A 15,519-nucleotide genomic window follows, 5' to 3' on the forward strand; every position below is an offset into this window, starting at 1 on the left:
CTGATATGTAAATTGAGAAGGCAAAATGACTTTGTCACTGAAAAAGAATTTTTAAAGAAAATAGCTAAATTGCACTGGGGTTACTTCACCTAAATTGACTAAAATTAGCAATCAGATTAGAATTTTGAAGTATTTTCTGGAATAAGTTTTTTCTAGTTTTGCTCATTTTGGAAGCATTACTGAATTTAAAACCAAATGCACCAACTTTTCTGTATCTCTAAACACATTATAAAGCATTTAGGAAGAAACAGAAAGATATACAATATAGCAGAGCAATTTACAAGGCATACCATAGCTAAATAACTCTTTTTAAGTCACAAATTAAATTGTCTAACAAAATTTGTGTTTACTAAATTTAAATTGATAAATGGTAACTAAATTGTAATAACAGTTCTGTTCATTTCCCAAAATTTTTAGGAAGCAGAAATTATTTCATATATTTACAGAAGTATACATACATAAAAATGCCCTTTAAGACATGCACACTTATTTTTGCCCTTGAATACAGCATGGTCTCAACCTGTAAAGCTATAGAAAAATCAACTGCTAAACAGTTTGACCAGGTATAGAACTATACAGTAAATTTTCCCAAGGGAAGTTCTGGTAAGATATAAATATTTAATAGTGAACTACATTGTATATGGCCGATTAAGAAAAGTTCATTTCCTGCTACAAGTAGTTTATGAAAAAAAGATTTTCAAACTACCACATTTTAATATTGTAAAGCATCAACTCAAAGGCCTAAACACCTTTAACTTTACACTCTATCCTTAATCACGTCTCTCACTAGGTAAGTAGGTAGGCAGGTAGATTGAAAAACTACAGAGTTCTCTTTAAATGACATAATTATGACATCCACGTTTAGAAATTAAAACTGCTTACCAACTTTTCTTCTCCATTGTTTTTTCCACCAATTTAACTAGCGCTTTAGCATTCAGTTCATATGAAAGGGAGAGACAAACATTCGTTGTGACAGGGAAAACATACTAAGTACAACAAATATTTTGCAAACAGATAAGAGGGGGAAAGTAGGTCAATATCCTGTGGCTAGGAAGACACAGCCTCAGCTTCCATCCAGAACTGAATTATATGATTAACCAGGCCGGACTCTCCTCCAATCACAGCCTCCTGTTCTGACCTGTGCCCCTAGGATGCAAAGGCACCGGAAGAACAAGGAATGAGAGACCCTTAAACTGTTTCCCTGTCATTAGCAAACTAGGTGGGTGAAAAAAATGCTTAGGAGCAACGTAACTAATAAAACAAGTGTTCAGGGATTTCCCTGGCTGCCCAGTGGTTAAGACTTTGCCTTCCAATGCCAGGCAGGCTCAACCCCTAGTAGGCAGAGCTAAGAACCCACATAGCTTGCAAGGCCGGGAAGCCAAAAAACAAAACAGAAACAAAATTGTAACAAATTCAACAAAGACTTTAAATATGGTCCACATCAAAATAAAATTTTAAAAAATCTAAAAAACACACAAGTGCTCACACAGGGCTGATAATTCACTATAAAAAGAATATAGAGACTACCATCTATGTTCAAAGGTGAACTATTTTCATGGTCTAGAAGAATCACAAGAAGGATGGCTGAAGAGGTGAAACCTGACCATGAGGATCCTTTTTGAGAATGAGTAGGATATGGCAATCCACTCCAGTGTTCTTTTCCGGAGAATCCCAGGATGGAGGAGCCTGGTGGGCTGCCGTCTATGGGGTCGCACAGAGTCGGACACAACTGAAGCAACTTAGCAGCAGCAGCAGCAGGATACGATTACTAGGATGTGATTAAGGGCTTCCCAGGTGGCGCTAATGGTAAAGAACCCACCTGCCAATGCAGCAGACATTAAGAGATGCAGGTTCGATCCCTGGGTCAGGATGATCCCCTAGAGGAAGGCATGGCAACCCACTCCAGTATTCTTGCCTGGAGAATCCCCATGGGCAGAGGAGCCTAGTAAGCTACAGTCCACAGGGTCTCAAAGAATCGGACACAACTGAAGCAACTGAGCACTCAGGATGTGATTAAAAAGAGAAGAACTTAAAACAAGAGGTACAAAACCTATTCAAAAGATGGTGTCTAGACAGAACGGCAGCAGAAGACAGCTGATTTCATGTCCTGCTGGGCCATGAAGCTGGAAGGAAAGGTGAGCTGGGGCAAGGCTGAGAGTGTGAGCTGAGGGGGTGGAAATGGGCGGGAGAGAGGGAAGCATCACACAGCCTGCCTCTTGCAGTCATTACTGGTATCAGCGCATCCAGAGGGCAACAAGTGTGACTGACAGTCACTGGTGATAGTCAGATGGCAAATGAAGTTGAGGACAGCCATTATAGATGATGGGAAGTCATCAAAAATTTTTGAGCAGACATGGAGACAACAAAAATTTGAGATTTGATCAGGAAATAATCTGAATTCGTTGGGGGAGTGAGAAGAAGCAGGAAATGGGATTGCTCTGTGCAGTGTTCAGTTCATGCACTGCATAAAAATGGGCCAGCCAAGGGGTAATGTGGGGACTGACATCAAGTCAAGCTCCTGAGGGGCTGTGATTGCCCTAAAGGACACCTTTTTCTACTTGCATAAATGCACTGTACAAGCTAGCAGCAGGAAATTCAGCTGGGGCATGAATCTAGAAGTCAGGAATAAGAACTAGGGTAGAACTAATGGAAATGAAACAAGAAGGTAAGTGCAAAAGAAATAACAGACAAATCTATCATAAGAGGTGGGAAACTAACTTAATAGGAAGGCACGAGAGAGAGGAGGATTTAAGACTCACATCCTTTTTCATCCTAATGTTTAAGTTTGGCTGGTTGGTTTTTTTAAAAGGTCAGTTAAGGTTGGAAGTCATAAGTAAATGATATATACCAAAGCCTATTAATATTATTTTTTAATATATGTATTTAATTGCACCAGGTCTTAGCAGCAGCATGTAGGATCTTAGTTCCTCAAAAAGGGAGCAAACCCGGGTCGCCTGCAGTGGAAGCACAGAGTCTTAACCAGTGGACTGCCAGGGAAGTCCCCGAAAACCTATTATTTTGAACAAACCCTATAAAGATCTATATTTATTTTCCAATCTTTTTCTGTAGTGTTGAGGCTTTCTGAGTCTATGTCCATTGACTACAGTCCCCAGTGGTCTCTTGTAAAACATTCTCCATGGCATCACTTTCCAGGTCTAATTTCTTCAAAGAAAGGTGAGGCTATAAAGACACCTGGGATGCAATGTGGGGTGGACTGCAGTATTCCTGACAAATGCTCACTACTCTTCTCTACGGGGTTGCTAAATTCAGGTGTATAGCTAAGAAGGTTTCACACTTGCCCTTCCTCTGCCACAGGGATAAGCAGTGTTTCAGAGGGCACAGCTCCATCACACTGCACCCTGGACTGAGGACCAGGGCGACATGGGCAGACCTCCCACCTCACCTATAATGGCCCACCCACTGTGAGTGTGATTATTTGAGTCACTAAGATTCTGAGGTTTACATAATCACAAATTAATCTACTTGTGCTAAATAACTGACAGTTTTAATGGGAACACTTTTATTTTATGATCTCCCAAATCCTTTGGGATTCCCTGGTGGCTCAGTAGTAAGGAATCTGCCTGCCAAGCAAGACACGGGTTCAATCCCTGGGTCAGGAAGATCCCCTGGAGAAGGAAATGGCAATCCACTCCAGTATTCTTGCCTGGGAAATCTTATGGATAGAGGAGCCTGGAGGGTTCAGTCCACAGGATCACAAAGAGTCAGACATGACTGAGCTACTGAACGACAGCAAATCCTTTAGTTACTTCAGCTACTCCTAAATCAGCTGTAATCACTTTTAGAAACTTATTAGGTGGCTTATTAAATAATCAAATGAATTTTCATAGAAACAGTTCTTTTTGCATACATTTAAAAATCATTATATTAACTATAATAGTAAGTAAAGCTGGCATAAATAGGCTTGAAATAAACACAACTGAGTCCAGATAAGCATAGACTGGTAGGAAGAGAAGCTCAAGAGCACACTATAGGATGGCCCTCCAACTCTGGGCATTTACTGTGTTATGGGCATCAGCTGATATATTTTACAAAGGAAAAGAGCACCAACTAATCCAGCCAATCTGGAGGTCACTAAAGAGTTTTTTAAAGCTATGAGCCTAGACAGTTATAAGAATGAACAGTACTATCATATTACCAGGCTAAAAATCTAGTTGGCTTTTCAAAACCATATCCAACTACCATATTTATTCTGTCCCAAATGTACAGTCAGAAGTGCTTAAGTCATTTAAGAAAGCACAAAAATAACACTTCAAACCCACAACCAGACATAGAGTCAAGAGTACAAGGTCACATGTCTTTCCAATAACCTGCCTCTCAAAGATAGAAAGAAAAAACACAGGAGTTACTATTAAAAACTAAATTTGAGTTTCATACTTTAAAATTATATACTTCTTTTAAAACTGTCGACAGAGATAAATGTTCTTCTCAAGCTCACCCAGAAAAATCTGGGTGCTTCTATTTTAGGTAGCCAAACAGCAAACCTACCCATAATTTATCTCCTTTGAGAAATCTGATAGCCTTTTCAACAAAAATACGAACTTTTATGTAGAAATCATGCTGATATATTTCAATAGACTACTGAGAGAAACACTGTGTAAACACATATACAGACACCCCAAAGTGACCAACCGTGTGAAATAACATATCCTCACAGTTCAACCCCAACTCCTTCACCAGCACCATGCATGGAAAGCCTCCCTCCTCTGCATCTAGTAGGACAACCTAAACTTCTATATACTTTTAATTCAAAAAGAGAAAAACCCACATCTGGAGAAAAAAGGCAGTAATACCATATCTACCCAAATAGTTCTGCCCCCAGGCACTACTGGGATAGTCACCTACTCAAGTCTTATTTTAACTGACATGGGCTCTTGGTGGGGGGAGGCGGGGTGGAAAGGAATCCAAATCGAAACTTTAGAGGGGAAAAAAAGCATTAATTTCTAAAATATGAGGGGAACTCATAAAAATTTTGACTGAACCCTGACTAAATCAATGTTCCCACTATGTTTTAGTTTTTTTTTTAACTGTGAAATGAGCAGCCATGAGGATAAAATTACAGAATGATTTAGTCTGATCATCAAATAAAATTTACTACAGGGTTAACCTGACACAACCTTTACACCTGAGAGAATGAACGCTTTGCTCTATGAGATTGAGTTAGAGCTGGGAGGAGTTGAAGACAAATAAATGAACTTGATTCCAGGAGGAGAATAAAGCCAGCCAAGGCCTAAATCCTAGAAAATCTGGACACCGAGGGACCAGGGGAGGTGAGGATGAGACTAGAGCAAAGGTCACCACAGCCACACTCGTGCGGCTCTGCGTGAGGGTGACAAGGAGCAGCAGAGCGTCAACGGTGTGCAGGATGGGGGACAAAGAGGAAGGAGAAAGAACAAGTGTGTCAGCAGGTCTAGAATCCACCTGGTAGGAGCAGAACTGTGCCTTCACCCCAATGCCAAATTCATATGCTGAAGCCCTAACCCCAGCACCTCAGAGTACGGGACAGGGGATCTTTCCCCATTCAGGGATGGAACCTGCATCTTCTGCATTGCAAATGGATTCTTTACCTCTCTTTACCATTTTTTATCCCTGGGTCGAGAAGATCCCTGGAGAAGGAAATGGGAACCCACTCCAGTATTCTTGCCTAGAAAATTCCATGGACAGAGGAGCCTGGCGGGCTGTAGATCAAGGGGTTGCAAAACAAGTCAGACACGACTGAGGGACTCAACAACAACACTTGGAGACGGGGCCTTTAAACAGGCAATTAAGTTAAAATGAACCCATTAGGGTGGACCCTAACCCAACATGACTGGTGTCCTCATAAGGTAACAGGAACACAGCCAGCACAGACTGAGGGATGCCTGTACAAGGTCTAGTGGGAAGGTGGCCATCTGTAATTCAACAAAAGGGGCCTCCAAGAAACCAAACCTGCCAAATCCTTGATCTTGGACTTCTAGTCTGCAGAACTGTGAGAAAATTTATTTCTGCTGTGTACAACACCCAGTCATAGCATTTTGTCACAGCACTGCATGCAGATTAATACGACATTCCATAACCCCTTGTAAGACTGCCTACTTCTCTCTTCCTCCACAGCCAAGCTTTCTGACATACCTGACCTTTGACCTTGACCTTTGCCACCCTTCCTGTTGGCTGCCCACCACACTTCTTCCTAAAACCTCTCTCCAGCCCTGGCTTCCCTCTGGCCACTTCTTCCTGGCTGTCCACTTCCCACCCCCACCACTCCTTCTTCTCCTCAGCAGCTTCTTTTCCTTTGTCCACTTGTCACAAAATAACGTCTCCCAGACTTCTATCACCCACCTTCTCCCTTCCTCCCTCTTTACTCTAAGTGACCCTCACAACATCCACAGCTTCAATCACACCTAGATGCTGATGGTCCCTCCATCCAGACCTCAGTCCCTGGCCTGTCCCTGAGCCCTAGTGTCTGCACTTCGTGGATCTGTTAAACCCCACTCTCTGCCTGGAGGCCCCACATCCCAAATGAAACCCACCACTTTCAACCTGTCTGTGCCAACCATTCCCAACGTCACACAGGCTAGAAACTTGGGAGTCATCCCAGACCCCCACTTCCCCAGCCCTCTCCAACCCAGTCATTACAGCCCCCCACTGAGTAAAGATGGGTACATCAGAACACTCACCACAATCATTGACCCAATCAGCACATTCTCAACAGCTACTATCAGCAAATCACCCAAAATACAGAAAAGGCTCAATGTACAAAAATGTTCATCATAGTATTATTATTTTATAGCAGCAAAGTGGTAGAAGCAACCCAAATGCCCAATAAAAAAGAGGTGCTTCAGGAAATGATTGTACTCAACAGAATACACAACTATAAAATTTATTTCAAAACCTGTAGTAATATAGAAAATACATGAACTCTATGATTGCAATCATTCCAAAACAAACACAAAGAAAGCTTGAAAAGGAATATTCAGAAATGGTCATAGTTGATATTTTAGAGTTAGCTGGCTCAAGAAGAGTCTTCTTTTAGTTTCATTTTCTAAACTTTCTGTAATGTTCTTAAGATGATTTTTTTTAGTACAAAATACCCAAAAGTGAGTGTTTGTTAGTAATCTTGGAACTTCTGAGTCACCTGGTTTCAGAATAAATGGGAATTTTACTACAGAACTCCCTTCAGCTGCCATGCTACCTTCATGTCACATCTGCTGCAACATCCAACGCAAACTCCCACGAAATTATGTTTCCCTCTAAATCCTATTTTACTTGTAGCCCTCAGAGTGAGATCCTAAACATTAATTCTTTCAAAAAATCCAACTGGACACATTAACAGCTGCATGACTGCGGAACTGGGCTCCCAACATCTGCCATGGTTATTAACTGTTCTAGGAAGAGAAGATCAACACACAGGCGCTGCTGCCAGGAGGGCAAGTGCAGAGCTGAAGTGGAATCACAGAAGGTGAAGCCCCTTGGTATCAAGTGTCCAACAGGGTTGCTGACTAACAGGTAAGGAAGGGGCACTTTCCCATCCAAGGGGAGAAGCTGTCAACTCTTTCATCCCAAAGTTCATGAGATAGGAAACAGTTTCCTGTTGCATTTTACCTACATTTTTCTGTTTTGTTTTTAAATTATCAACAAATTGCAAATATTAAGGCTGGGCTGACAGTTTGACCACTATTTCTCAAACAACTCATGCCATCCCCTTGGCATGCATCAGCTAAATCCAACAAATTTCTCTTCCTCGACGTATTGGTGTATACGAAGCGAAACAGACAAGCTATAAGATCTTGTCCATGCCTAGTGGGTCAGTGATAATACAGACCTTTCAGAACTGCTGCCTTACTCAGTAGTAGCATATATGTTGTTCCCTTTTTAAAGAAACAAGTACTATTGCCTGGAAAATCCCATGGACAGAGGAGCCTGGTAGGCTACAGTCTATGGGGTCGCAAAGAGTCGGACACGACTGAGCAACTTCACTCACTTCACTCTGATGAATCCCTTTGAAAAGTAAATACTAAATCCCAGTTATGTGTGTTAGTGGCTCAATCATGTCTGACTCTCTGTGACCCACTGGTGGACTCTAGCCCACCAGGCTCCTCTGTTTATGGAATTCTCCAGGCAAGAATACTGGAAAATAGGTAGCCATTCCCTTCGCTAAGGAAATCTTCCCAAACCAGGGATGGAACCCAGATCTCCTGCATTGGCAGGAGGATTCCTTACATCCAATCTATCAATCCAGATTTCACCGTAAGTAAACTAGACTTCCTTATACCAGAAGTTCTACCAAAAAGAACACACATAAATATTTACATTATGTTCAAATCAGACATTGTGGTTGGAGATGAAAAACATTACAAACTGTGGAGTAAAGTATAGGAAAGCATCCCTTTATTTATATCCCCTCAACTAGATTTTATATTTGACTGTGAAACATCACTGAAATTAGCAATATTTCTCAAATAAATAGCTACTCTGCTGATACCAGGCAACATTGCTGTCACATTTCCTTTGAAATTCGTATCAGTATCATTTTGAGATATTCATAGCATGCCACTGCTTAAAAATAAATTCCTGTAGATAAAACAAACTTAGCAGAAAAGCCCATTTCTCCACTCACAATTATTTGAGAAGGGACATATGAAAGGAAAACTGTAAAGCTCACTGAACTTTTTAAAAAAGTAATTAAAATCAACGGGCTTTTGAGGAAATGTGTCAAATTTGGCCAAGTTCTCTTTCTAAAGATGTATTTTGGCAATTTTCCAGAAAATTTTATTTTCTTAAGCTCCAAAATCACTGCAGATGGACTACTGCCACAAAATTCAAAGACACCTGCTCCTTGGAAGGAAAGCAGTGACAAACCTAGACAGCGTCAAAAAGCAGAGACATCACTTTGCCAACAAAAATCCATCCAGTCAAAGCTATGGTTTTTCCAGTAGTCATGTACAGATGTGAGAGTTGGACCAGAAAGAAAGCTGAGCACCAAAGAACTGATGTTTTTGAATTGTGATGCTGGAGAAGACTCTTGAGAGTTCCTTGAACAGCAAGGATATCAAACCAGTCAATCCTAAAGGAAATCAACCCTGAATATTCATTGGAAGAACTGATGCTGAAACTGAAGCTCCAGTACTTTGGCCACCTGACACAAAAAGCAGACTCATTGGAAAAGACCCTGATGCTGGGAAAGATTGAGGGCAGGAGGAGAAGGGGGCGACAGAGCATGAGATGGTTGGATGGCATCACCAACTCAATGGACTTGATTTTGAGCAAGCTCCGGGAGATAGTGAAGGACAAGGAAGCCTGGCGTGCTGCAGTCCATGGGATCACAAAGAGTCAGGCACGACTTAGCTAGTGAACAACAATAATTTTCCAGAATTTTGCTCTTTCAGCTTGGAAAACTTTAAAAATTCTGAGACATAACAAGATGGTGGCCATGGAGACAACCCTAAGCAAAATAAGGAAAGAGAAAAAATTCAACTTCAACACTCCCTCAATTTTCCAAGTCCCCCAAGATTCTCAGTGTTTTGATTTAGGAAATCAAAGACCACCCCCAGCAACCCACTCTAGTATTCTCACCTGGAGAATCCCATGGACAGAGGAGCCTGGCGGGCTATAGTCCATGGGGTCACAAAGAGACACAACTGAAGTGACTTAGCACACAGCACACAGACCACTCCCCCAGCCTTTAGTGAGCTAGGAAGTTAATTAATTCTAGATATGAATAAATAAAAGACAACTTAATTTAGATTTTTGAGGGTGAAAGTTACATTTATTTTTACGATTAAAAATAATAAAATTTAGTCTTTACTTTGAATTGTAGAAATGTGTGCATCATTTCCACATGACAAGCAAGTAAAGGAGAAAGATGGGGTCATTGAAAGGAGCGGTTCTCAAAGGGAGGGGAGTAAGAGGAGACCAAAGAGAGTAACAGATGGCCAGAGGCCCGCTCAGGGAGTGCAGCAAGAGACAAAAAGGGAAAATGATGGCAGAAAAATAAACACTCAAAGACAGAAGAGCCTCACAAGGTCCCACATCCCTGTCTTCTAACTTTTAGGGATACTTCTGCTGAAGACTTTTATTAAATACGGTGTGTTCCTGCAACTATAAGCATACATGGGAAACTCCTCCACCTATGAACTACAACCAAAACAGGCAGACCCCAGGCATCCCACCCTCTTCTGCCCTACTTGAGGGAATCATTAGGCAACAGCAGCCTGATCTTTCTCATAAGATTTTTGTGTATTATTATTAGTTCAGAGGTAACATAACCAGATTACAGAAAACATGGAAAATAAATAGGGTTGTAAAGTAAGCCACCCCAATCTACTAAATAAACATGATCACTGTGAACATTTTGGTTTCTTTGTCATCTTTCTTCCTATACATTTCTCAGAGGAGTATCTAGAGACCCATATCATATCATATATGCACTGCTTAGAGTCAAACAAATCTGAATATCTACTGGGGGAAAGGGAGGAAGAACCTCAGAAATCCATTTTCAGGAAAGACTAAGGAGTAGCAACCAACATTTATACCAAGCACTTGCTCTGTGCCTGACACTATTTTATACACATTTTGACTCACTGAATTCTTAATACAACCCAAGGAAGAAGGCTCTACTATTATCCAAATGTTGCAGATGAGAAAATGGAGGCAGAGACAGATTAAGCTATGTGCCCCAGGACGTGGACAGGGGCTGCTAAGCGTAAGAGTCAGGTTTCAAACCCAGTACCCTCCCCAAAGCAAAGTCTATGACAATTGAACCGCACTGTCTCACTGAGTAAGGGTCATCATCACGTAAGGGAAAACCAAACCTTTACACACTTGGCCCAGATACAAAGCCTCAAAGACCAAAAAGCTGCGACTGAAGTGTGCAGTCTGCGAGGGAATCAAGTGTGCATGACTCAGATCAGAGTCCCCCACCCCCACCCCACCCTTTCACAACAGAGCCCTCCACCCCCACCCCACCCTTTCACAACAGAGCCCTCTGCGTGTCTAGAGAAGGGGCCAGAGGGAAATGGAAGAGAGAAACCCTAGACCTTGGAACAGCCAAAGATGGCCCTGCTCAAGAGCCCTCCCAGGAGGAGAGAGAGGGCTTCTCCAGACCACAGAGCAAATCTCAGTCCAACAGTGCAGAGCCCAGGACGCTGGTGTGCCCAGCAGCCACCAGGAACCAGGGCAGCAGCAGCGCTCAAGGGGTGGAGCAGGGGCTTGGGGGTGGGCAGTAGCCCCATTCAAGCCCTATCACACAGGCAGCGCTCTCTTTACCTGGGCAGCTTCATTTGAGAAGGAAAGGGAATACACTGACCAAAAATAAAAATTTTTATGTCATCATAACTTAAACATTATTACATACCACTATGATGACGAGGGTGTGTTAGTCGCTCAGTGGTGTCCGACTCCTCACGACCCCGTGAAGCCTCCCAGGCTCCTCTATCCATGGAATTCTCCAGGCAAGAGCACTCCAATACTGGAGTGGGTTGCCATGCCTTCCTCCAGGGGATCTTCCTGATGACTTCCATGACGATAACTTACTAAGAAGTCAAACTTTTTAAATCATTGATTACTAACATTTCCATCAATCTATTATTAAAGCAGGACTACACCTCCGGGCTTCTGAGCCCATCTTCACTGCCTGGAAAACTCCACCATCCTTCTCTTCCTGGAGACGCACATCAGGCAGCTGCATGAATGCCTGCTTCCTAAGGCAGGCCCTCCCTCCGCCCCCAAGCCAAAGTCTCCCCTCCCCACCTTTCTTATTCTCGGTGTCCTGTCCTTTCCCTTCATAGCAAATATCACAATTCACAAACATGTCATAAATATCTGTGTTCAATTCCGCAGTGTCTCTCCCTCACATTCCATGAGAACAGAAACACGCCTGCTCTGCTCACTGTTACCCAGCACCTAATACCGTGCCGAGGACATACTAGGCACCCAAACATTTGATGCCTGAATACATGAATGCATTAAACAACCAATAATCACCACTTCCCCTTACTTCTGAAAGTGTCATACAGAATTTTTAAATTGAAGTGAGTTATGACATTTCCATGACAGGCTGTTAGTTATTTCACACTTTTATGAGAAAAGCCGCCCGACTCCAGGCTCCCATAGCAAACACTAGTTGTAATGTGAACTTGGTCAAGAACCCATCAATAAACAAATACAAAATCGATCCCATTCCTGTATACCAGAGACACCAATCAGAAATGTGTTAAACGATTCCACTTATGATGACCACAAAAACCATAAAGCACCTTGGTACCAATCTAACAGAAGTTGTGAAAAAGTTTTACACATAAAATTATTAAAGTTACTTAGGTCTTCCACGTCCTTTCATTGAAGGACATAAAGACCTAATCAATACAGAGGTATATTAGGTTGCAGATGGGAAGCCATGAGACCCTAAAGATATCAATTCTCCCTGAACTTTTATTATGAATGTAATTCCAATAACACAAAATAAAAAAATAAATAAGCCACACGCTTGGAGAATATATGTGCAAGCTGACCCATGTGAAGGGAGAGAGAACAATGCAACATGCATTTGACACGTCAGCTGACACAAAGACAGAACATGGCATTTGGTGTGAATTCCAGTAATTTAACTATTATGGGTGTGCAGTGTTACTTCCAATACTTTGACTGTTTCAAATATTTTCACTGTCGTAAGCTGTGAAACAGTAAATGCTACCAGCTCAGGAAAACTGGGTTGTGACAGATGTGTAGGTGTGACAGGTGGAGAGGGGCTTCCAGGAAAAAGGAAAATATCCAGGAGAACAACAAGGCAGAGAAGCAAAAGAAATATGTGAGCGAGAACCAAGTAACACATGGTCCCATGGAAAGCCAGACCGTGACAGATCTAGAAACAGTACAATGTAGTAACTCCAGCAGTGTTACCTACAAAGTGATCCTGCCACAACGGGGGACACTGGTCACAGAAGCTGGGACCTGCGCACACCCCATCTTCCTCTTGGAGATCCACAGTGCACAGTCACAAATAAAAGCCCATGACAAGGCTTTCTGCATAGAGGAAACTGTTTTAAGTTTATTTACAGAAACTAATTCAAAATGTTGTTTAACCAATACTTACTTGGCCAAGGACTCTTTTTTACTAACTTGTCATGGAACAACACCCTTTGGGAAACGTTGCATTCTGGTAACCCAGCCTTTTAAAGGCCTGAACCAGAATAGACTTAGGGATTTGAAAATAAAAGGCAACACTCAACCCGACACTGTAACTGAGTGGACGGATGTAAAAGTCACAGAAAATAGAGAAGTCAGTGATGCTTCCGAAACCCAAAGTCAAGATGACCGTAAGATTAGCGCAGACACAGGATCAACTACTTAGGTAATGGGCCCTAAGGCTGGATTTTGATGGATCTGGAGAGAAAGATACTCCCCTGGAAAGAAAACTGAGCAAGGAGTTCAAAGACTTGGAGTCCACTGACAGATGTATCCCTGGCTAACTTTTTGAGCCTGGGCAGTTCTCGGATACACGGAAGGGGTTATGGGGGTGGCCTGAAGGCCCTTTCAATTTTACCACTCTACCATTCCAAAAACTAAATATCTGAAGTCAAAACACCAAGAGAGTCAAGTTCTGCCTTTAAAGAAGGTGTGAAATGTTTACAACACAGGATACAAATAAACAATTCAAGGATCTGAATATATGAATTTAAGTATAAGGATGAGAGGTCTTTAAGAGATTATACAATTATGGGTGCTAAAGAGATTGCCCCAAGATCTATAAAAGCTATATAGTCTCCTCCTTCCATTGTCACAAAATACTTAGTATTCCTAGGGCAGAAAGCAGATTCCTGAATCTGACCCAATGTGGTGGTTCATATATTTTTATGAATGCCTCTCAACACCCTGAAGATTTCAAGCAAGTGAGAACTTTTTACTAGATGGCTCACCACATCAGAAGTAAATCAAAACTGTGGTCAGCGTATTACAACTATAATTAGACAGCATGAGGGCTGCCAAAAAAAAAAAAGCCATGCAAACTGGCCTAAGCCCTATGTTCATAAAAATTAAACTGGTCCTAAAAGCATTTAGACAGGGACTTCATAAAATGAATAAAAGAGTGATGATCCTTTTGAAGCACTTTCAAGGGAAAAAATGATCAGCTTATTTGCAATCTGAACACTGCAAACAGTGCTTCAGAGTCTAATACAGAATTTATAAGAAATGAGCACGAGGGTAAGAGAGAGAAGGTGTACACTGGCAAAAGTCAGTAGGGCCAGCGGGAATTTTTCAATTAAGGTTTTTGGTTTGTTTTTTTTCTCTTCTGGTGGAAGTGTGCAGAAAATGTTTTCATAAAGCCAGTGAAAACGACCAGTCAACTAATATGCAAACACACAATAACGAAACCAATAGTGAATAACCTGCTCCATTCCACTGTCCTTTCAAGGCAAATTTTCTAAAGCCTCTTCAAGGATGTGAATCTTTTTTAACAAGTTTTAAAACTTGTAAAGTACAATTCTGAATCATATCTTCATTTTAACACAACAAAATAAAGCCATCTGTGTAATTTCAAGGCATTTTGAGTCCATGCAAGATTGATCAGAAGTCTCTGGAAAGCAGAGACCTGGTATCCTCCTGGCCCCTCCGAGTTATCTACGAGCCAGGCACCTGGTGTTTGTAAAGCTCAATGTTGTGGTTTATCTGCTAAGCAAAGGAAGAATATCCATTTTCATTTACCTCTAGACTGCAACTTCAAAAACTGCCTATCTTGGACGAGAATGCATTTCATACCAATTCTTTTCTTCCTTTCTTTGTCCAAAGTCTTAACGCCCAAAGTTCCAGCTCTGCAATGGTACTCCCACAGTTTACCCACATGCATGAGACTCTGAGCTCCAACTGAATGCCCAGCAGCATAACTGTGCCCACAAAGACTGGAGGCCAGAGATCAGACAAAGCCCTGGAAAACTCCCAGAAGGCCAGTGAACTCCCACAGAAAAGGCGGTGATCAGCAGAGGATGAGAAAGATCCCCAGGCACAGCTGGCTCCTTGGTTTGTTTCACCAAGTCCCCCTTACTTGAGAGAATAATGCAGGAGAGCCAAGCACAAGACACAGGGGAAAAAAAAGAGAAACTCAGAAGCATTTCAACCAACTCTCCCAGCACTAGTGCAGTCAAGGACACAGGAGCCCTGACTCCAGGGGACAAAGGAAGCGATCTAGGAGGGAGAGACACTGTCAGGGTGGGCTCGCTCTCTAACTCTATAAAACTCACTCCTCAAGGCTTCCAAGAGCATTGCACCAAGAGGAAGACGGCGAAGCACACAGTCTTGGGTTTGATCTCTACTAGCCTGGGCCGGTTACTCAACCCCCCATTTACAAATACCTCCTACTAAAGAAGAACAATGAGGAATAAATGAATCAGGCTATGGAGAGAAGAACAATAAGGAATAAATGAATCAGGCTATGGAGAATACAGGATGCAGCCTGACACAGCCCAAGTACCCAATACTTAATGGACAGCAGCATGAATGTCATGTAGCAAAATATATTACAATTCTTTG

The 15,519-nt window shown here is 42.0% G+C and overlaps 1 protein-coding gene across 12 annotated transcripts in view; it reads right to left on the reverse strand.

The window, feature by feature from the left end:
• The window catches only part of MYO1B (myosin IB), a 198,985-nt gene that overhangs the window by 178,229 nt on the left and 5,237 nt on the right, over positions 1–15,519 (reverse strand). For 4 of the 12 annotated variants that reach the window (XM_086348671.1, XM_086348624.1, XM_086348633.1 and 1 more), the window contains exon 1: positions 1,605–1,738. The exons of 4 other annotated variants lie outside the window; for them this stretch is intronic. In XM_086348671.1, the coding sequence (XP_086204797.1) occupies positions 1,605–1,607 (3 nt within the window). In that variant the 5' untranslated portion in view covers positions 1,608–1,738. 4 more of the 12 variants (XM_086348691.1, XM_086348653.1, XM_086348596.1 and 1 more) reach the window with 2 other exon arrangements.

The sequence above is a fragment of the Bos grunniens genome, chromosome 2 (genome assembly GCF_055505025.1).
Source record: "Bos grunniens cultivar Pamir isolate PY7600 chromosome 2, Bosgru_T2T1.0, whole genome shotgun sequence".
NCBI classification, from domain to species: domain Eukaryota; kingdom Metazoa; phylum Chordata; class Mammalia; order Artiodactyla; family Bovidae; genus Bos; species Bos grunniens.